At 40.2% G+C, this 23,153-nt stretch overlaps 1 protein-coding gene across 1 annotated transcript in view; it reads left to right on the forward strand.

Annotated features, from left to right (window-relative positions):
- Positions 1-20,661, forward strand: part of tfb1m (transcription factor B1, mitochondrial) — a 54,670-nt gene extending 34,009 nt beyond the window's left edge. Inside the window, exons 7-8 of the mRNA XM_038271592.1 lie at positions 16,150-16,277; positions 19,505-20,661. Coding sequence (XP_038127520.1) covers positions 16,150-16,277; positions 19,505-19,769 — 393 coding nt within the window. The 3' untranslated portion in view covers positions 19,770-20,661. The remainder of the gene's footprint in view (positions 1-16,149; positions 16,278-19,504) is intronic.
- The last annotated feature ends 2,492 nt before the right edge of the window (positions 20,662-23,153 follow it).

A 23,153-nucleotide genomic window follows, 5' to 3' on the forward strand; every position in this document is an offset into this window, starting at 1 on the left:
CATGTCAATATGGACCAAACTCCCTGAGGAATGCTTCCAGCACCTTGTTGAATCTATAACATGAAGAATTGAGGCAGTTCTGAAGGCAAAAGGGGGTCCAACCTGTTACTAGCATGGGGTACCTAATAAAGTGGCCAGTGAGTGTATTGTCCTAAAAGTTAGAAATTTCTGTTTTAAAAAAAACTTGTCTTAAAATCTGAGTTTTCTTTTCGGTGTTCTTATGCAGGCCAGTTAGTTATACATCAGCTTGTACACCTACATTCGGCCAATCATATATCAACGGTCACCTGTCAATCAAATTATTTCGGTCATAGCATCTTGATTTATGTCGCAGCTAATATACGCAACGGTTGAAATAAGAAAAATTTCCTTTCCCATTGAGTTCCATCCCAGTGTTCACGAGGATGGACGTCTGTGTCTTCGCCAGGCGTAGAGCTAACAGAACTGGCAGCGTTGCGAGGCAAGGGCTGAAACATGTAAAAACAAACACGTAAGTCTTCTACACCAAACCAAGCTTCTGCCGCCCTGGCGTCCTCTTCCACCACATCTTCGTTCCCGCTTTCCTCCTCTATATAAAAAATGTATGACGGAGGAGACTCATCCACAACCTCCGACACAAAACTCTCCTCCTCTTGCATGTTTCCGCTGTCCATAGCATTCTTTGACAGTGTTGTTTCTAAGTCACCAATTTAGTGCTACTTGGTTCCAATGTAACTTCCCATTGGGAATCTACTAGCACTAAGTTGCTAACTGGTTAGCAAGATGCTTCCGACAAACCGGCCATCAAACTTGCTTGCAAACCTTCCTCTACAAAAATCCTGCCTCCTTGATAATCGACCAATCACATTCAGTTTATTCACTTGTGTAAAGTCGTGCACCGCTCGGGAGAATTTGAAAATGTAACAGTTGGAACAGCCGCTTCCCTACGACTTTATTGATTAGAGGCTGAGTGTAAAGAAATGACGCGGTCTGCTTACGTGCTTTTTGTTATTTGAGAACCGAGCCTGAACTGAACCGCGCCGAGCCCTACTTGTGAACTAGTATCATGTTGGGTCGGTTGAGTTGTGTCTGGTTGTGTCTGGCTCAGACCGGTTGTGCCTGGCTTCAGTGGTAACTGGTTCAGTTATGTGCCATTTACAGTTATCTCGGTCATCATGCTCGGGCCGATCTCAGCACCATTTCTAAAGGCTAGTGTAAATGGGGCTTATGGGTGCTACCTTTGGCACACTTTGGTACATTCAGCCAAAATAGATTGTAAACGTTTTCTTTTTACTTAAGTGAAACGTTTTAACATGTCTCATTTGTGAAGCTTTTCTTACCAAATACACCAAATTAATCTTCACACAATTTCAATGAAAACAGCAATAAACTGTAACTGAACACGGCCATTACGCAGGAGTACATCTCGATATTAGCAGGTTTAACCAAAGAAGCCCTCATTTAAATCTGCTAAGCCAGGGGAATCCAGTTATATCCACTAGGTTTACATGTCTCTGAGCAATGCATCTTTATATCCTGTCTGAAGAATGTTTACTTTTGTTTTATCAACTTCCTGTTACTGGATAAAAAACAGAAAATAATGGAATTTAGTGAGAGGTGGTTCGGCTAACATGGCTGTACAGAGGTGGATGTAAGACTTTGGGGATAAAGTATGAGCAAAGTAAGCTGTAGATTGTTATCCTCATCAAACATGGGTGTTTATTTTGGTGTTTTCCTGTTTGTTTGTTTTTTTGTGCTGGATAAGTAAATCCTGGGTAGATGGTTATATGTTTGGAATCTGGGAGATCTCTGCTTTCAGCAGATCTGTCACTTGTTGTTTTTGTTTATTTGGAGCCACTTGGAGAGGTAGTGCAAGCAACTGTTGCAGCTCAGACATTTTTTGTGGTTTTAAATTCAATTGCTTATCGATTTGACTGTTTGGTGTTTTTGGAAATGGTTTATATGGGCTCTGAGCCAAGATACTAACGTTTCTGTGAACACCATGTGTGTGTATGTTTAACTAAGGGAACTTTCTACACAAACCTAGAAATAAAAAAAGAAAACTCTGCCTGCAGTGCTGTCGGATCAAACTTAAGAGGTGATGATGTAGAGTTTACAGTTGATATTAAAATAGTTAAAATTCTGGTTTATTATTAATTATTTGTGTCTGTGATCGAATTTCAAACAGGAAATAAAACATATTTATTTCAAACAAACTCATGTATCCAAACTTGTCTTACATTTATGATTATAAAGTTAATTCTTTAAAGTAAAATTTTTAAATGGTATAAAAAAAAACACTCCTTGCTCGTCCCTGATGGTTCAGTAATAAACAAAGCTTTTTTGCATTAATTTATAAGGCTTAGTGCAAAGGGAAACCTATAATGCCCTCATCCTATAAGTAACAATTGCATAGTGAAACATAGTAGTGGCAGCGTCATTCTGTGGGATTTATTTACTCTTCAGATACAGGGACAGCAAAGCTGGTAAGTATTTGTAAGAATGATGAAGCAAGACACACATGCTTCATCTAGCTAACTTTACAAAGTGCTGATTGATTACAGTTTTGATCTTTGGGAACAGATGAATACAAATGTTTGCTGCACTTTAGTTTTTTTTTAAATAAAAACCTACAGAGCCTTCTCAAAATATTAGCATATTATGATAAAGTTCATTATTTTCCATAATGTAATGATAAAACGTGAACATTCATATATTTTAGATTCATTGCAGACTAACTGAAATATTTCAGTTCTTTTATTGTCTTAATACGGATGATTTTGGCATACAGCTCATGAAAAGCTGACCTGGGGAATGCGGCACCTGTAGCCAATTTCCTGCACACGCCTGTGCTCGGTGGCTCTGGATGTTTCTACTCCAGACTCAGTCCACTACTTCCGCAGTTCCCCCAAGGTCTGGAATTGGCCCTTCTCCCCAATAGTTCGGTCACCCCTTCTCGTTGTGACACAGACTTCCCACTAAGGTGCCTTGATACAGCACTCTGGGAACAATCTATTTGTTCAGAAATATCTTTCTGTGTCATACCCTCTTGCTTGAGGGTGTCAATGATGGCCTTCTGGACAGCAGTCAGGTTGGCAGTCTTACTCATGATTGGGGTTTTATCATTAAATTATGGAATGTAATGAACTTTATCACAATATGCTAATATTTTGAGAAGGACTAGTATTCCTGTGCTTTAAATTTTACAGGTATGCTCAACTATTTGCTGTTTGCTTTTTACATTAAATTCCAATAAATGGGCGTGCTTTGGTTGCGCAGTGGTTAGGGCGCATGACACATGTATGGAGGCCTTAGTCCTTGACTTGGCCGAACCGGGTTTGAATCCGGCATGTGGTCCTTTGCCACAAGTCTCTCCCCCTCTCTTAAAGCTGATTTATATTAAAAAACCAGGTCGTCTGCGTGTGTGTCGCAGTGAACGCAAATGTGCCCCACCCCTGCCGCAGACACTCTGCTGCACCTCTCCAAAATTGTAGATGACCGCAGACGGGAGGCCTCTGATTGGTCAAATCTACATCTTACCGGCTTGTTTTGTTTCATGACCGTCATTGTGGAAAACAACTCGTGAAGTTGGACCAGCTAGAAGAGCGAGGTGCGCGAGAATGCTGGGACCCTGTTTCCACCTTGATCTCCGCCCTTTTTTGCCCTCATGTCCCTCCAGTATCGCACAAACTTGTCCCCACTTCCTCACCACCTAGTTTGTGATTGGCCCTCTTGCGTTGTGGCGTGGAATAACATAATGCAGACCACGCTTTAATATTGGGCATAAATCAAAAATATCTGCAACTAGCTCACTGTGGAACACCACTGCGGGAGGATAACCAGCCCTTAATACCCCGATTCCTGTCACCCCACTTAACAATAAATTTAATTCAATTAAATTCAGTTTATTTATATAGTGCCAATTTACAACACATTTTATCTCAAGATGCTTTAGAATAAATGAGCCCCTAGTGCCATAAAAACCTAAAAAAAAAAATCCCAATAAACTGCATTGAAATGTGTGAATGTAACTTAACAAATTGTTCACGTTAAAGAGGCATGAATACTTTGGCAAACAACCATATTACAAACCAAACTCTTAGATTGAACTGCAGTAATCATAATTCTGCTGTTACAAGGTAAGAAGTGGCAAAGATAAACTCATGATAATATAAATTGCAGGGAGGCTGATCAAATTTAAACAGAGAAGACCACTACTGTCAAGTTTTAAGATTAAATCCACGTCACTAGCCTCTTATTCTGTGATCTGTTTTCTGTTTACATGCCAGCAGAGAGGCCAGAGCAGCATGTTTCCCAAACTGACCTTCCCCAGAGCATTATCTTCATCAGTCAGCAGGAGGCTAAAACCCACAGCTGCTACCGTCTTTCTTTTTTTCACATGGGGAGGGGCTTGGATGGGGTTGATCTGTGAATGACAAGACATGAGACTATAGATAGACGGGGGGTAAGAGAGGATTAATGATCCTGATAGTTCCTCATCTAATGCAAGGTGATTGGCTTTTGGTCGCAATTGAATTTATTTATATAGTACCAATTCACAACACATGTCATCTCATGGCACTTTACACTTCACCAGTTCATACAGTCAAATTGATTCAAAGTTTTCTATCTTAGGAAAACCAGTTGATTGCATGCATTTACTCGAATGCAATCCCTCACACTAAGCATGCTTGTAGTGATACTGGAGAGGAAAAACTCCCTTTTAACAGGAAGAAACCTCCAGCAAAAACCAGGCTCAGTGTGATCGGCCATCTGCCGAGGCCGACTGGGGCTCAAGGAGACAGAAGAAGAACCGTAAAAGACAGCCCCATCCAGGAAACACACAGCCAGGCAGACGAGCTCCAAGCCAGGTCCCATGTCAGAGGTTGAAGAGAGCACATCCAGACAGTCACAGTCAGAGAAACAGGTGAGGTGAAGCTACTATAATAAAAAGCAGAGAGAGCAGAACGTCAGAGATTGAACTGACAGATTCTGCAGAGTGGGAGAATAGAGATAATATGAATCAGAATGATGAAATAGGGTTAACTATGTCGTGCAGAAGTCTAAGCCTATAGCAGCATAACTATAGAGATAGCTCAGGATGACCTGAGCCACTCTAACTATAAGCTTTATCAAAAAGGAAAGTTTTAAGCCTACCCTTAAAAGTAGACAGGGTGTCTGCCTCACAGACTAAAACTGGTAGTTGGTTCCACAGGAGAGGAGCCTGATAACTAAAAGATCTGCCTCCCATTCTACTTTTAGAAATTCTAGGAATCACTACTAATCCTGCAGATTTCGAGAGCGAAGTGCTCTTTAAGGAACATAAGGAACAATCATATCAGATATAAGATGGAGCTTGGCCATTTAAGGCAATGATGTTTAATTTGCATAAACAACTTGCTGATTTGGTTAAAGTATTGATCTGTTTGTTTTAATCAGATGTCTACCCCACACATTTGTTTTTTAAACAACCCTCAAAAGACGTTTTTTTCTCCAAATGAGATCTGGCCAACATACGGGATGCTGCAAACAGTCGACCTTCAGCAGCTCTACATTCCAAGAACTCCTCATGGGATACCCGCTGTGGCAGGATGAGAAATTTTCCCTCAGATTCGCTACATCCAGCCTGGCATGTGTAACGTTTCTCTTCGTATCAGATGAGATCCTAAGTGCTGATGCTGTGTTGTTCTTTTGGGAGCGGGATGAATAAATAAAATGGATTGTCCAGGGAGTGGATGAAAGGAGAGAAAAAGTGGAAGGGGAGAAGAGCAAAATGCGGTTGACATACACCCAGAGAGTGCGGATGTGTGAGGCTGTGATGTGTGAAGATGTTGCAGGCTGAGTGTGGTCCCCTTTGTTTTATCGCCTCACAGCAGAGCTCTCAAGCTTTTTCTGCTGGATGGTTCTGAGGCACAGCCAGGGCCGGCAACAGGCCCTTTTACCCACACAAAGGGGCTTTATCGATCAATTTGCATTTTCCTCTTTTATGTTTTCCCCCCTTGCGTAATTGGTTTTCGTGCTCGTTGTCTTGCAAGGACGGTTTGTTCACAGATTAGATGCAAGGTGTTGTCTGATAGCTGTGATGTTGCTGTCAACACAGCCTTTTTTGCAGGAAGAGGTCCAAGTCCGTTTTCAAAACTCACATACTGGTGCATCTCACTGAGGTAGAATATTAATAAAAAGTTAGTTTATTTCATTCACTTTATGCATAGATTCCTTATGCATAGAGTGATTTATAGTTCAATGCTCTATTTCTGTTCATGATTTTGGGTAAAAAACTCATAGCAGTTTGCTGTCAGGCTGAGTGATAGGCAATAGACTAGCTAATAGCTACTCATAGCTCCATTAATATCCATGGTGTATAATGGAAAAATGTTGTAAAGCAATACTACTGTATTTGTTCTAATTTTGTGATGTTCTTTATGTTTAATATGAAGCAACTTGACTAAAATATTTAGTCCCTTACTATTTTGGTTTTTCTAGGACATGAATGAGAAACCACTATATAAATACACATTTAAAAATAATAGAAAAGGGCCATCTCACAGGTTTTTTTTAACCTCTACCTAACTAGATATTTTTGGTATTTTTGTTTAACAACACAAACTGATTAAAAGACACTGATCATAACCATCACGTTTTGAAATGGAACTGAAGTAGATTAGATGATGAAAACGCTGTGAAACATCCCTTTATAACAAAGTCAAATTAAAGTCCAGATTCAGCTTATGTTATGTTAATATTCCTGGAAAATACAAACAACGAAAAAAATCTGTACTTTGCTCATTTATATGTAGACCTGAAACAGTTTGTTGGATCCATTATAATCAATTCAGTATTGAAATCATAACCCACTTATCTTATAGTAATTAATAATTGTGTTATACAGACTTTGAAACACACTCTGCTTTTATAGAACAACACACTCAAAGAAGCAATGGTACTAAACTGTGCAAATAAATATAAACATTTTGGATTCTGTAAATATACCTAATATCTTTCTGTAAAGATTAAGTATGTAGTTTTAGCTGGTTCAGTGTCTGTAAAAAGGCTCCCATCATGCATATTTTGCTATTTAACTGTTAATTGCAAAAATAATCAACAGATTCAAATACCCACATTTTTAACAGAACTTTATGATTAATCTGGATACTTTTTCAGGGAACGGGCTGTTGCTTTGCAGCAAGAAGGGGTCGCGGCCTAGGGTCTTTCTGCATGGAGATTCCATGTTCTCCCTGAGCATGTGTGGGTTCTCTCCGGGTACTCCGGCTTCCTACCACAGTCCAAAACCATGACTGTTAGGTAATTGGCTTCTCTAAATTCTCTTTAGGTGTGAGTGCGTGCATGAATGGTTGTTTATCCTGTTTGGCTCTGTGTTGCCCTGCGATGGACTGGCGACCTGTCCAGGGTGGACCCCGCCTCTCGCCCATAGACAGCTGGAAATAGGCACCAGCACCTCTTGTGACCCCACTTGGGATTAAGTGTGATGGAAAATGGATGAATGGATGTCAGGGAACTGTAGGAACCCTGGATGAAGCTTGTCAGGAGAGCAGAAGGTTTAATTTTTCAGTCTCCCGACTGGGCTTTGCTGACTGTCTTCTCAAGATCATCAACCTGCTTTTTTGTACACTGTTGGATGACAGTTTTCCTACCCTCAACTTTCTGGCTTGTTACAGCCCTCTGAACACACAGCATCTTCTAGCATATGGCCTTTTTTTGGCAAACACATTTTGTGGAAGGCAGCTGATTATTTTATTTTCATTAATTCATCATAATCAGTTAGAATTGCCTTGATTTATTGAATGTGCAATGAAAGTATGCAAACATGATCATGATTTACTGTATGCACCTGTATGTTAAAAACCTTTCTAAGGAGAAAATGTGTGAAACATTCCTAAATATTCCACCTAAGCTTTTATTCCCATGCTGTCAACATTTTCCAGCGCAGTAAATTCCATATTTCAGAGCAAGGTTGATGAAAGCATCTCTCAAAGGAGCTGATCATGTTGAAAACCAAAGCGGTATTCTGGAATGTCCTCCATGCAGGTCGTGGGTCAAAGTCGTTCCCTCTTCTTGCTCGTCAACCATCATGGGCTTGTTCTCCTCTGAAACTGCTGCCTTATTTGCCTTCAAGAGGACGTCTTTTTCTACTGATGTAATAGAGGCTGTCCGCTTAAGAAACTGTCATGAGTAATGCAGCTCTCGAAGCTTGGGTTTCACGTTCTGTGAGCTTCTCTCTCATATATTTCCATCTATGATAGAGCTTTCTTCCATCACCCTTCTTCTCCTAGTCGGTACCTTGCATTATGTAAGCAAAAGTGCTGGTGGTTCAGGTGGTGCCAAAGGGGCCCTGCCATCTCATCTTGGTTACGCTTAGAGGGACATGACAAATTACTGCTCACACCCCATCGGGCAAGAACTCACAGGGAAAGAAGCATCAGAGGTAAAAATAGGAGGAAAAGGAGCTGGAGAATCATAGTGCAAAGCTGGAGTAATGGAGTTCCCTGCTGAGCTTTGGGAAGGTCAGACAGGAAATATGGTAATATGTTAAAATTTTAATATGCTTCTCAAAGTTTTGTTCCCAAGTGGTGGAAAAAAAAGGTCTTTACCAGTGGACAGATGTAGATGTGGGAGTTGGAGGCAGAATTTTCCCATATTGTAGCGAGAAAGAAATACTACTTTCTTTTTACAGCAAGCTTTTTATTGTTAGAAGGAATTAATGAGGGTTAATCAGATTAATTAGGGGAAAATAAGATCAGAAGCAAACGTTTGTTTGAACGTTTGAAGTTTTTTTCCTTAGAACTTATTGTTAAACCAATTAAAGCCAGAGAATGATGAATAAATACATATTCTTACATTTTAATAAGATTTTTACATAACCCTTATAAAAATGTCTGACATCAGGGAATGCTTCTGTGGTTTACATTTGCTGTCTCTTCTAAGCACTGTAGAAGAAGTCAAAAGTAGGAGCCTGGTTTGTTAAACAAGCTCAGAAAGTTCGTCGGTCTTGGAAATGGCAGCAAAGGCTGGAGATGGAAGTCAGTCAAAAGTTTACATACAGCCAACATCAGCATAAAAAGCACACTACTGTATATTTGGCATTTAAATGTATGATTAAACAGGTTTTAACCCCTGCTAATATTTGGATAAACTGCTCCCAGAAAGCTGCAAGAAACCAAAGGCTCTGTCCTCAGCAAGGTCCAGCTTTAGTTCTGGTCCCTTTAAATCACTGATCTCTCCTCTCATCAATAATGGCAAAGCCTGTTTATACTGGATGCTTTCCTGCCACAGACCAACCTTTAAAGCATAGTCTGTATATTTTGTTGGGCTATTCCAGACGTTTAATGTTAGCATTAATCTTATGGGTCCAAGTTCCCAGGACGGTTTCTAGATACACAAGTGGCTCTTTAGATCAGAGGTCACGGATTTGCTGAGCAGGGTCCGGATCAGGACCCACCTGCTGACCAATCATGACCCAACCTGATTTAAAACCTTTATAAATTCCCGCATGATGTCCGACGACAGTGTCTAACTTCACTTGCGCCGGTTCTCCTGTTAATACGGTAAAGCCCTCCGGAGCGTCCAGCACCAGGCTGCACGTGATACAAATTAGCCAATGAGCTGCTGTCAGTCTGGGTTGCTGCTGCGAGCTACTTTACTTTATTTGCACAGCAGGCAAACCTGTTAACTGATTGTTCATAAAGATGATCACTGCTTTTTGTTCCCTGTTGGTCACATAACTCCACATCCCGCGCATGGTGCCTGGGCCATCGTTATTTGTCACCGCTGTCGGGTAGCTACAGTCTGTGGCAACAGCGGGCCCCTTTAACAACTAATCCCGTGATGCTTTGCGAGGAGAGCTGTCCTCGCAAAGCATTCCAGGATATATCTACTCATCTAATGACCGTGGATGACCAATACTTTTGAAGGTGCATTGTGGGTAATTTCGAGTCCCCTACTTTTTCATCCACTAGACATTCGGACACTCATCTTAAATGGGCCTAAGCATTATTTATTACCTTATATATTGGTTAGGGCGGACACTTGGACACAGCCAATAATTTCTAGGTCTAATGACACTGGTGTCCCAGTAGTTTCCGGTTCTTGTTAGGACTGAGGATTGGTTTTATCAGATCATCATAGGAAAGCAGTTTTTTCTAAATCAGTTGAAAAAGTGTTAATCTCCTCCTCGCATCATATTCCATTTTTCCTGATTAGCTTTCCCGCTGCTATAAACCCAAACATGTTGGATGGCCTGGCATTTTAGAAAAACTCTTTATCCAGTATCCTATTGGCTGATAAAAGAAAGAAAGGTGACTAGTGGACCTCACCGCTACTGGGTTTTTCCAATTCTTCCCTTCAGAAGTGCCTTAATGCTTTACATGGGATAGAGTCAAAAAGGTGTTGGAAACATTGCAAATTTCTGTCTATGGATTTAGCTGATTCCATTCCAGTGAGGCAGCCATTGGAATAGAGTGCACTCTCCATGCTCAACTTTTAGATTAGAGTATTCTGTCTTGGTGCATGTATTTTTTTCCAACACAGCTCCCACCCACCAGATTTTTTTTTTCTTTTTCAGGCCATTTTTTATGAGCCTGAAAGATGGTAGTGTGTAAGTTTCCTTAATATTCAGACCAGTATGCCAGCCACCAACAACCATTCCATGTTCCGAGTCACTTAATCCTCTTTTTATTTAAATTATATTGGCTCTTGTGTGTCCAACACTTGTATTAAAATAAAAGCAACAACACTGAAGTTGCATGTTGCATAATCCTTTAAGCTTAAAATCCAAACTACCTTAATGCCTAAGTAATGAGTGTGTATTATCCCTTCCTGCAGAGGGTCCAGGTGACTGCATATGATTTAAGGTGGAGTCCCCTTGCATGTTGGGGTTATCTGGGAGGAATTAATGGCAGCCGGTGGGATATATTACAGTGGTGCTACCTAGTCGTGCCATGTAGCAAGGCCGTACATAAATCACAGCAGCAAAGTGACTTGGACAAGCTGATGGGTGAAATGCTGCTGCCGGTATAGACCCAATATCGACTTTTTCCGTTTGCTCCTCTCCTAAATCATAAAATGTGGAATATAAATGGCCTAATTATTCCGACTGAGAGTGACTTAAAGCAACTCCATTTTATTCTATCTTCCCACTTCCTTAGGTAGGCAGATCTTGCATAACTGGAAGACCGAAATTTTGAGATCTGGGTGTGAAATCCTGATCAAATTCTTGAGATGTTAATGTGACAGTCTGATAAATCCGTCCTCCTTATGAAAATAGAAGGATGCAGCCGTGGCCATCGATGCCCTTGATGTTGTCTACTGCACAGCCTTTATATAAATGGTGAACTGAAAGGGTTATCAATCACAATAGGGAATCCCTGGAGTCATCATTTAGTCTTGATATGACAAACAGTCAACATCGGAGGTAAAACCATAGATTTATCTACCAGCTGCATGACTTTACAACTTAAAAATCCTTCTTTGTATCCTTGTCAAGCAATCTGCTGCTGAACTGTAGACTTTAGAGCATCCTGCTCACTATAGTAGTGCAGTCTTTAGGGCTGTGGAGACAGTCGGTCCCCCACTGCTGCCGGCCCATTAAACACCACTGCAGCAGGAAGTTCAGCAGCCACAGCCAGCCATCTCTGGGATGCACAGTGATCTATACATATGATGAGAGACACTGCTGCAGTCTAAAAGCACCTCTCCAAATGCTACTTCTATTCAAAGAGAAGGAGGGTAATTCAAACTTTCATTAGGGACCCTCTGCATGCCCTTGGACCACTTTAGCGTTCCTCCCCTAATTATCGAAACCAGCCTCAAGCCCAAAGCAGAGGCAGCTGCGAATGAGTGAGTCACAATCCAGAAATACAAGCAGGAAGGGTGCATGAGGAGCTCTGCAGGGCCTGCATTCACACCAGGAAGTCTGAGCAGAATTAGGCGTCCTTTTATTTTACCTCCTTAAAGTAGGAGTTGGATGTGGGGTTCGTCCTCAGCATAATGTTTGATTTGCTGTAATGTTTGCCCTCAAACTGCAGTAGCAGTGCCATTTATAACCCCTCCTCCTTTCACATGCATTTCTCAAGTTTTTTCCTTCAACATGGAAAAAAAAAATCCCACATTATGATAATCAGTTCAGACAGGAATGAATTTATAAACATGATTATGTTTGTTTTACTTTATTAAAACCCTTTTAGAGTCTGGACAGGAACTTAAAGCCAAAAATGATCTATAAGCAGAGGGTTGCATTATTATTATTCCTGTGACTAATGCTGTGAATATGTCCCCATGGAATCCTATTGCCACGCTCCTCAAAATGTTCTTTTTCTATTAGCATCAGCGCTGTCTTAGCAAAGAAACAAGACTGGAACTAAATGCAGGGAGTCTGACAACCAGCTGTTCAGCTTTATTAAGTAGATTATCATCCTAATTTAGCAGTGTCCACTAAGGTCTTAATATGAGTGGATTTCAATGGTTTAAATAGATATTTAGGAGACCTTTTAAGATGTTTTCAGATTTCTTTCCTTTTCTTTCTGATTAAATGAATAATTTGAATTGGAGTATTAGATATGGAAAATAGGTTGTGAGAGTAATTTTTATAAGTCTTAACTTCCCATTTGTAACAAGCAGAGTTTTCTGAGTCTGGAAGAGTTCCTTCAACATGGTGTAATGTCAGCCGAAAACTGACGCAGCAAGGATCAGGTGTGTGAAAGAGGAGCTGGGTTTCCTACCTCTGGTGCTTAAACTGTAGTTCAAACATGGCTGGAATGTCTGTGGAGGAGAAAGAGGAAATGGAGCAGTTGAATTTAAGTAACAAAAAAAGCAACTAAATATAAGAAAAAGATGAGAGTCATTATACATATTTCATTTACTACATCTATGTAAAGTCAAAGTATCAGCTCTGGACAAAAGTTTCTTTCTGATTTTGTCTTTTTGATTATGTCCTTTGGTGCAATGAATTTTCCTTTTTCTGGATGAAGTCCTGCTGCAGTACAAATTTCCGCCGGATGTGATTCACCGCTCAGCTGCATCCCAAAAAATGTCTTTATATATATTCCTGCATGTTCATTTATATGTGATTGGTTGCCTCTAAATGTTGGGTATATTATAGGTGGGGAAAGAAAATATGTAAATGCATCTTATCTGAACGGAGATGAGGTATTGTTTAATTCTGTTACAGATTAATGAGAATAGATGATTTAAAAGGAATAATTTTCTCCTTTTTATTTTCACCTAGAAAGAGCTAATATAACATTTAACCGCTTCTGTTTGTTTGTTTTTTATATCAGTGCATGAGCACCGTCCAAAAAGTCAACCACTAAACACGTATGGTGCTTTAAAAAAAGTATTTAACCTTTGAACTCTTCATCGCATTTGGTGACAACATTACTGCCACGCTGTTTTTTTTTTGTTCTTGTTTTAATGCAAATGTATATTATTTATTTATATTATAGTAACAACAAAAGGTTGGGCAAAACGATGAAAAAAGAAGAAAATAAAGTGGAGTCAAAAATGTTTGCCAAAAAAACAACAAATCTGAACATTGCCGTCTACATAGGTACTCACCCCCTTTAAATCTGATACCTCTAAATAACTTGTGTTCAGAAGGAAGTTAAAACTATGAATGAATCCACATGTTCAAGCTAATCTCAGTAAAAATTAGGGATGAAACTATTAATCATGATTAATCGATTATTGAAATAATAGTAAAGTAATTTAGTAATTGCTTAATTGTTAACTGGAGTATAGAGACTAACCATACCTTTAGCTGAAAGAGCAACTCACTTAGAGCAGTAATTATACCAAAATTGTAAAAAGAAATATATATATATATATAATTTGTATTTAAGATAAAAAAAACAAAAAACTTTTTCATCTGTGAATATACTCTATCCAGAACTCCTCTAGTAGAAACATTCTAGTTTTGCCTGGTTTAAATCTATAAAAAACTTCTTTAAAGAACCTTTTGCTATCCGAAAATGAGTCGATTAATTGAAAAGAAATAATTGAGAGATTAATCGATAAGCAAAAAAATAGTTAGTTGCAGCCCTAGTATAAATACAGCCATTCAATGCATGTATACATTTTTTCTGCCTACATGCTAAAAGCTATGGGCAGATGAAAACAAACACTATATCCCCTTTTGCTTTACTCCCTGCTGTAAAACACGATGGTGGCAGCATCATGCTGTGGAGGTTTTTTCCCTCTGCTCAATGCTGGTTAAAAATGAGATGGGAGACAGCTAAAGGCTTGAGACTGGTTGAAACTTTACCTTCCCGCTGGATGAAAACCTTTAATATGCTACAAGACACAAGAGCTTCAGTGGTATACGACAAACTAATGAAAGTGGTATGGCCAAAACTTAGACATAATTATGAAAATATGTGGTAACTTTTAAAAACCTGCATGAACTCCAGCTCTTTTTCTTTAAAAAAACAAAAAAAAACAACAACAAAAAAACAGCAAGAAAATCCAAAAGGCACGCAGCAGTACAAGACAGTGAGGATATTAAACGCAAAAACGGCACCATCCCATATGTTGCTGGAGTCGCTGAAAAACGTGAGAGGATTTTCTCCAAACACAAAATCCCAATACATTTCAAACCAAACAAAACCCTTAAACAGAGGCTAGTGCGTCCTAAAGACAAAACCCCTAAACCAAATATGGGCGGAGAGGTGTATGCAGCTCAATGCAGTGAGGAATGCTCTGATCTTTATATTGGAGAAACCAAACAACCTCTCCACAGACGCATGGCCCAACAAAGAAGAGCGACCTCCTCGGGACAAGACTCTGCAGTACATCTACACCTTATGGACAAAGAACATTCTTTTCAGGACCTGAATGTTCACATTTGGGGCAAACAAGATGGCTGGTTTGACCGGGCGTGAGAGAAGCCATCTATGTAAAAAAAAAAAAATAACTTTATACAGCGGGGTTGGACTCAGATTTAAAAAACCTTCAATGCAGCAATTGAGTTAATCCCTTCCCGCTATCAGCACACCCCCCACCCCATTACAGGGGAACAGAGGGAACAGAGGGAACAGAGACATAGACAGGTATGGGGTATTGCAGGCTAACCAAAGAAGCCATACGACGATAACCGTGGCCCGGTGCTACCCCGTTCAGACCAGACCCGGAGCTGATGACTGGTCCGGTCCAGTCAGCAGCCCCTCCCCCCCATATCTGGTTACCATAGATATGCTAGCATTGCTATCAACAGCTTAGTGACAAAATCATACTTCCAGCTTGCAGTTGTGATGGCCTTACTGTTGGAACAGCCCCTCGTTTCAGTAAAAGAAGTTTAGCATATCCTGCTTTGAACTGTCCAAGGTTTTGAAAGCTGTCTTCGGTAAAATGCTTATTTATTGCTCATTTTCAATAGAGAAACTGCCTGCTTTGTAATTCTTGTAGAAGTAAACCCAGCTGTAGGCTGAACAGCTAAACTAGTGTCTTACATCTGCCTCTATTTAAGTTCTTGGGCCAGTGAACCAGTGGTCTATATGTCAATTTCGTTGCGTGACAAAAGTAAAGGCCAGAACCAAATCAGGAACAACCCAGAATTCACGTCAATTCGGGCCTTTGTTTGGATTCATCCGTTTTATGGTGTTTAGAATTGTGAGATTTGCAGCGACAGGAAGTGTGATGGGGTTTGAACTCCTCTGTACGTCCATTTCACCCACTGAACTATCGTAATCGTTTTTTCGTCCTATAACCCCTTTAAAGGTGTTCTGATCCACTCAGTGGATGTGGTCGATAATAGGGAGTCCGGCTTGTGGTTCTGTAAAAATTCCCAGAAATTTCAGCGGAGGGAAGCCGACTTTCTTTGGTTCATCTCACAGATGTTACTGTGGCAACTGGACCCAACCTGCCAGGCAGCCATGCTGCGTCATCTTATTCCTCCTCCTCCTCTTTTTGTTTCTGCACAGAGACTTGATCACTCTCATTGTCTCTTTGTTTTCTGCTTTCCCCCTCAGGTCATTCATCAGGTAGTCTATCTCTGCACCATTCTTCTCTACACTCCGTATTCTCCTCTCCAATCGCACCTGTCTGTGATTTCATGCACCAATCCTTCCCCTCCCCCACCACCAACACTTCACTCAGCACTCCTTCTGCAATCCATTTTAAGGTCTCTGCTGATTTCCTCTCACTGTTTTTGTGTGTGTGTAGGTGGACGTGGGAGTAGTTCACTTCACCCCTCTGGTCAAGCCTCAGATTCAACAGCCCTTCAAGCTGGTGGAAAAAGTCGTCAGGAACGTTTTCCAGTTTCGCCGGAAGCACTGCCATAAAGGAGTAGAGTAAGCACAACTCTCACACTTGACGGACCTCACAAGGCCTCCGCCACGTCCTCATCTATCATTCTGTCTGCATTTTTCATTCTGCGCCCTGACAGCGGTGTCTCTTCCCATCATTAATTAGCCTGGAATTTGATTGACTTTTTTTCCATTTATGCATACAGATTCCTGACAATGCAGCCTCTCTGTTACCAAACCCTGAACATTAAAGCAACTTCAGAGCTCAGTTTAACAACCAGCAGCAACAGGCCCACTCAGCCACATGCATGCCATGGTTGCCCATCGCCCCCGTGCTTGTTGGGGAAGAGTATGTAGGCCCGGATAACAAAAGGAGCCAGGCTGTGTGGAAGGGATCAGTAATTATGAGTCACTGAGGTGGCACAGGAAGACGAGGCAGAGTGTTTTATGTAAGAGCTGTAGGTTGGCGGCAGCCGCATCGAATTTGAGAGGCAGCTTTCAGAACCGATGAACCTTAAAAGGGTCTTTAGGGAGTCTGAAAGTGGCTAATGTTTTCTAGCGGACCGATGAACATAAATGAAAATTTTCAAAAATTCTCAAAAGTAAATGATTTAATGTGTTACAGTGTGTTAGAATAACTCAAATTCAAATAGGTTTTTATGCATGTTTTTCTGAGATTGTTGACAGAGTCGACTAGTGCCTGCAGATAATTCACACATGCATTTTTTGCACTATTATATCTATCATTGGGAATCTACCTGATCCACCAACACAGAGTAGTACATGACGATAAACTGTTGCATATGTTTGTATTAAGATCTCCGGAATCAATGCTTTGCTGAACCACCCCTGCAACAACAACTTCAAGTTTATTAGTGTATGCCAGCTTACGACTGAAACATTTGTTCAGTCATATGCGTAAAAAAGCTCTTCAGTCGTTCCCCAGGTTTTAGCTCTGGCTAAAGCCCCCGTCACAGCTCAACGATTTAGCCAGCATAGGGCTGACGTAGGGATGCACGAAATAATCAGCCCTCTATCGGTATCGGCCTGTATCGACCTTAAAACTGAATATCGGACATCGGCCACCCCCCCAATATATTTAACCCGATATTTGATCAGCTTCTGAGTTTCTGAAGTCTAAAAAATTAAATAAAATACTACTTCTTCTTCTTCCTCAAAAACTTCTTTTTTACAGACTTAAAAACGGGAAAAGGGAAAAAATATTGAGAGATTAAAATATCACAATATCTTCATATGCTGATATATTGCCATTTAAAAACACCATATAAATCTCTTTTACTAATGAAATATTGCTATATGCCATCGTTATGCTACGAAATCCCCCGAAAATTCACGAAATTTTGCCATATTTTTATATGTTGATATATTGACGCGATATTGATCTATTTTACTAACAAAATCTCACAAGAATTTGCTAAATATCACGAGAGTTTGTAACAGAACGATGAAATTTCACGAGATTTTGAAAGTAAAATAGATCGATACCGCGTTTTTAAAAATCAATTTGATATCCGCATATGGAAATATATTTGAGTATATTATAAGTGTCAGAAATGGATAACAAAACTGCTATTTTCAATGACTACGTATTTTTGTCCAGCTTTAACATCAGTATCGATATCTGTTATCAGCTACATGAGTTTTAAAATATCGGCATATCGGATATCGGCCAAAATCCCAATATCGTGCATCGCTAGGCTGACGTATGAAAAATCTTGCAAAAACGCTGGCATACGATGGATAAGTTATGGGTACGTTTTGTAGATTTTATGAGCATGCTGAAGCACACTTGCACACGTCCACATATGACAAGTATATCGAAAACTTTTGAGCATGCTCAAAATTTCCCAGCATTTGCTGTACATGGGGCATAATTTATAGGTAAGTTATTTGATCGTTGACATACGTTAAGTGTAAGTTACTCATAAGCTGTAGCGTCTAGCTTATCCAAAACCTATGAGTAACTTGCAGAGGTGGTTCTAGACAGGGGCCAACAGGGGCCTGGGCCCCTGTAGAACTAGTCCTGGCCCCTTTTATGGGCCCTGTACTGAAAACACAGACAACAAAATTGATGCATTTAGCAGATGCAATTATGTTTAGAATAATTACCTTTTTTAGATCTGTTTTTGCAGTGTAACTAAATCAGTTTCTAATGATGAAAGAAGAGACTTCTATTTGTACCGTGCACCAATTTAATATTTTGGCTGAACTATTTACTTTAACAATTATTTAAAAATTGCAAGCAGCTTTAGCTTCACCTGTGCTGAGAAATTTTTACAGCTTTTATCTGTTAGATCAGAAGTGTGCAACCTGGGCTTTATGGCTCATTTATAATAACACTCTTGTCCTAGGTTTTTTGTGTGTGTTTGTTATGTGTGTGTTATTTTTTTAGTTCTATACCCCCCCAAAAAAACAGCGGCCCCATCCAGCCCCCTGGTAAATTATGTCTAGAACCACCACTGGTGACTTCTGTATAATTTACCCACTTATCAAGAATTTATCTCCAACGAGGATCAACGTATTTGACGTGTTCCAGATAACCGCTGAACGTGTTTTTAACTCATAGCTACTGTATAATGGCGTATTGAGAGCATTTTGATATAAAAGGGGATTCATAGGAGGAAACCATCAGTTCTCCTCCAGACTTCATCCTATCATAGAGTGAGCCAGAAGGTGAGTGTGATGGATCCTCCCTGTGTTCACGCCCACGGCCAACAAACTTCCTAGCAGACATGACGCTAAATCTGCAGTGACTGCAAACCTTTCTTTTTTTTTTGGTGAGCGGTAAACAACAGCTAGGTTAATCAAATACATCCTTTTATGCAGGACATCGCATCGCTGCCCCCACAGGACACTGGATTGTGCATCATTTAGTGGATATTACGCTGCCGTCGGTTATGCATAAGTTAGGCTGTGGTTGGACATAAGTTCTGGTCTCGTTATGAATACTCTATGCATACACCCAAAATTGAAAAAAATTCATAGAAAGTTCAGCATATGCCAGTGTTTTAGAAGATTTTGGGACGTCAGTAATTATGCCTTCTAAATCGAGTCTGGATAGTTTTATTAGGTACAGTCTTTAGCCCTGAGAGAAGTTAATATTTTATGAGCTGCTCTTGGTGTGATTTCAATCAAGTTTAGCTGGTGGACAATTTCTTTCCGTCAAAATTTTTAAATGCCTTAATCCTACATGGTCATTTAGATATCAAAGCCAGCTAAATGTGGGTATTTGCACCATCCTATCTCTGCAGAAAGCTGTTTCCAGAGGCGTGCCGTTTGGAGCTGACTCAGCAGATGATGCAGAAGGCAGATGTAGACCCCGTCCTGCGCCCCACCGAGCTCACCATACCGCATATAAAGGCTTTATCAGAGGCTTACGCTCACCTCTGCACCAAAGACCCCAGCCTCTTTAGCTATGACTTTAGGGAGGAGCTCAGACTGAGGCACCTAGGGAGGAATCAACACACTCCAGTTGATGCATTTGACGAGATGCCAAGGGCTCCAAAACCTTGCTGAAAACAAGCATGAAAACCCAAAAGGAGCTCACTAATAGCAGAAAGACAACACATTGCTCTTAGCTTTGACATTTCCACCTGGCAAAGACATACATTTTTAAACATTTCCTCAGCACCCTAGGAGAAATAAGTCATTTGAAACAAAAGTGTTGGAGCTCTATTCTCCTTCTATTCGTTTCTGGAAAGGGAAAGAAAGCAGCTAGTTACCCACAGTAGCTCCCAGCAAGTAAGTATCTCTTTATGTCCCATTTCTTTCTTCGTTTCTATCTAACACCTCGTCCTGTGGGAGCTGAAAGAAATGTCAGTGCTTTCAGGGTGATTTAGAGAACGGGAACATGGCAGCTCCACATCCAGGACATTTTTTTCTCTCACTTAAGTGTGTATTGCTCCATCACTTGGGAGATGGAGCTTAAAGGGCTGCAGAAATTGCTTTGAATTTTTCAGCTGAAATAAAATAGAATAAAGACCATAAACCTATTTTAAAATGTTGGACAAGAGGTTTTCATTTTGCTTTTTCTCTATTAAAATTGTATTGAAGATCAAGCAAGTTGTTGTCTATATGTTTGCCGGAGCAGCATTATGAAATGCTACCAGCAGGTTTCGTTTAATCAATCAGAAATACTTTTTAAAGCAAAAATATACATTTTGAATAAAAGTGAACATGCAGTTATTATTTAAAAATGCGATGGAACCATTTTGAAACCTCTTTGAATATTAGAGCAGATTTTGATCAGCAGAACAGTGATGCTCCCTGCCAGTACGACAGATGGTATGCTTGGGTCCACTTGCCAGAGGGAGTTTGGTGAGAGGTGGTGATAATCTCTTGCAGCAATAAAAAAAAGTCACATGGTTGAATAATGAGCTGCTGTCTTCTATAGTCCACTGATTGACTTAAAAGAAACCCAGTGTCGGTTCTGAGCTTTTATTTTGGTAGGTGAACAAGTGGATGATTTTAATGTGGAGATATGATGCCTTGCACAGCAGCAGCAACAGCAGGATAGTGATCTGTTAATGTGGTTTGGCTTTGCAGGAGTGCTGAAGACTCTTTTGATTCTGCATTTTAGGTGTTTTATATATACACTCACCGGCCACTTCATTAGGTACACCTGTCCAACTGCTCGTTAACACTTAATCTCTAAGCAGCCAATCACATGGCGGCAACTCAGTGCATTTAGGCATGTAGACATGGTCAAGACAATCTCCTGCAGTTCAAACCGAGCATCAATATGGGGAAGAAAGGTGATTTGAGTGACTTTGAACGTGGCATGATTGTTGGTGCCAGAAGGGCTGGTCTGAGTATTTCAGAAACTGCTGATCTACTGGGATTTTCACCCACAACCATCTCTAGGGTTTACAGAGAATGGTCCAAAAAAAAAAAAACATCCAGTGAGCGGCAGTTCTGTGGGCGGAAATGCATTGTTGATGCCAGAGGAGAATGGCCAGACTGGTTCGAGCTGATAGAAGGGCAACAGTGACTCAAATAACCATCCGTTACAACCAAGGTGGGCAGAAGGGCATCTCTGAACGCACAGTACGATGAACTTTGAGGCAGATGGGCTACAGCAGCAGAAGACCACACCGGGTGCCACTCCTTTCAGCTAAGAACAGGAAACTGAGGCTACAATTTGCACAAGCTCATCGAAATTGGACAATAGAAGATTGGAAAAACGTTGCCTGGTCTGATGAGTCTCGATTTCTGCTGCGACATTCGGATGGTAGGGTCAGAATTTGGCGTCTACAACATGAAAGCATGGATCCATCCTGCCTTGTATCAACGGTTCAGGCTGGTGGTGGTGGTGTCATGGTGTGGGGAATATTTTCTTGGCACTCTTTGGGTCCCTTGGTACCAATTGAGCATCGTTGCAACGCCAAAGCCTACCTGAGTATTGTTGCTGACCATGTCCATCCCTTTATGACCACAATGTACCCAACTTCTGATGGCTACTTTCAGCAGGATAATGCGCCATGTCATAAAGCTGGAATCATCTCAGGCTGGTTTCTTGAACATGACAATGAGTTCACTGTACTCAAATGGCCTCCACAGTCACCAGATCTCAATCCAATAAAGCATCTTTGGGAAGTGGTGGAACGGGAGATTCGCATCATGGATGTGCAGCCGACAAATCTGCGGCAACTGTGTGATGCCATCATGTCAATATGGACCAAACTCCCTGAGGAATGCTTCCAGCACCTTGTTGAATCTATGCCACGAAGAATTGAGGCAGTTCTGAAGGCAAAAGGGGGTCCAACCCGTTACTAGCATGTAAAGAGATCTACAATTTTTTTTTTTACATTTTACACATGGAAGTTCACTTTTATTCTTTTGAATTTTATGCAAAAGGCTAAAAATAAGTGCAAAGCATTGCAAAGAAAATAATACATGGCTCAGCAAATAAAAAAAAAAGAAAAACCTTTTGCTGCTGTTACATTTTTTAAGCCCTTTTGAGTCTCCTAGAGACGTTTTTGCTCATTCTTATACGTTGTGTTTTCTATAACATTTCTAGTGTCGTCATCATGCTAGAAGATGACCCTTCGCTCCACTCCACAAGTCTTTTTTTGCCTCCAGCATATTTAATTTCCTCCACCTTTCCATCAACTCTGACTAGCTTCCTTATTCCTGCTGAGGAATCATATCCCATATATTCTGGTGTCCATAGTTGTTTTTCTCCCAGACGTTGTGTTTTTCATGTAACCCAATAAATTTTCCTGAAAATGTTCTGCAATCTGTATTTTTCATTGGTTTTGTGATCCCAGTATTACAAAAGGCCGTGTTTACGAAGTAAACAACAAGTTGTCATAGTAACAGCTTGTCCTGCTTGTGTTTCAGATCCATTAGAGTTACATTTGGCTGCTTTTCTGATAAATGCTCTTCAAGCTTAATCTGTAAATAAAGTTGGATGAGCTCATTTAGGGTGTTTTTGGTTGATCAATACTACTTTTCTTTCTACTTCACCATTTTGAGATACATTATGCTAAAACATTTCTTAATAAAAGACAGTTTGTTGGTGTTATTTAAATAATTTTAAAAATGTTCAGGGGGTATGAATACTTTTGCAAGGCTTCAGATGAAGTCTAGTCTTATAATTCTGTTATGTCAGTTTTTAATCCTTTTTCTTAATTTTTCTCTAGATTTTGTGGACAAGGGCCTATATACATTCTAAAACCATTAGTTTGCAAATTTTACCTGTTTTTCTGATATTTTTTGCTTTAAGCAATGATCCTAAACAATTAGGGAATCTCACAAAGTAGAGCTTTTCTTTATATTTCGCTGAAAGCTCCTATAAAACCTCAGAGAAAAAGAAAAAAAAAACATTTTGCTTCACTTGGGGAAAAAGTGTGAAAAAAGTTAGTTTTTTTCAGCTCACCTAGAAGTACTCTTGTTTTT

This window comes from Cyprinodon tularosa, unplaced genomic scaffold, assembly GCF_016077235.1.
Source record: "Cyprinodon tularosa strain WSP-4 unplaced genomic scaffold, ASM1607723v1 ctg80, whole genome shotgun sequence".
Classification (NCBI taxonomy): Eukaryota; Metazoa; Chordata; class Actinopteri; order Cyprinodontiformes; family Cyprinodontidae; genus Cyprinodon; species Cyprinodon tularosa.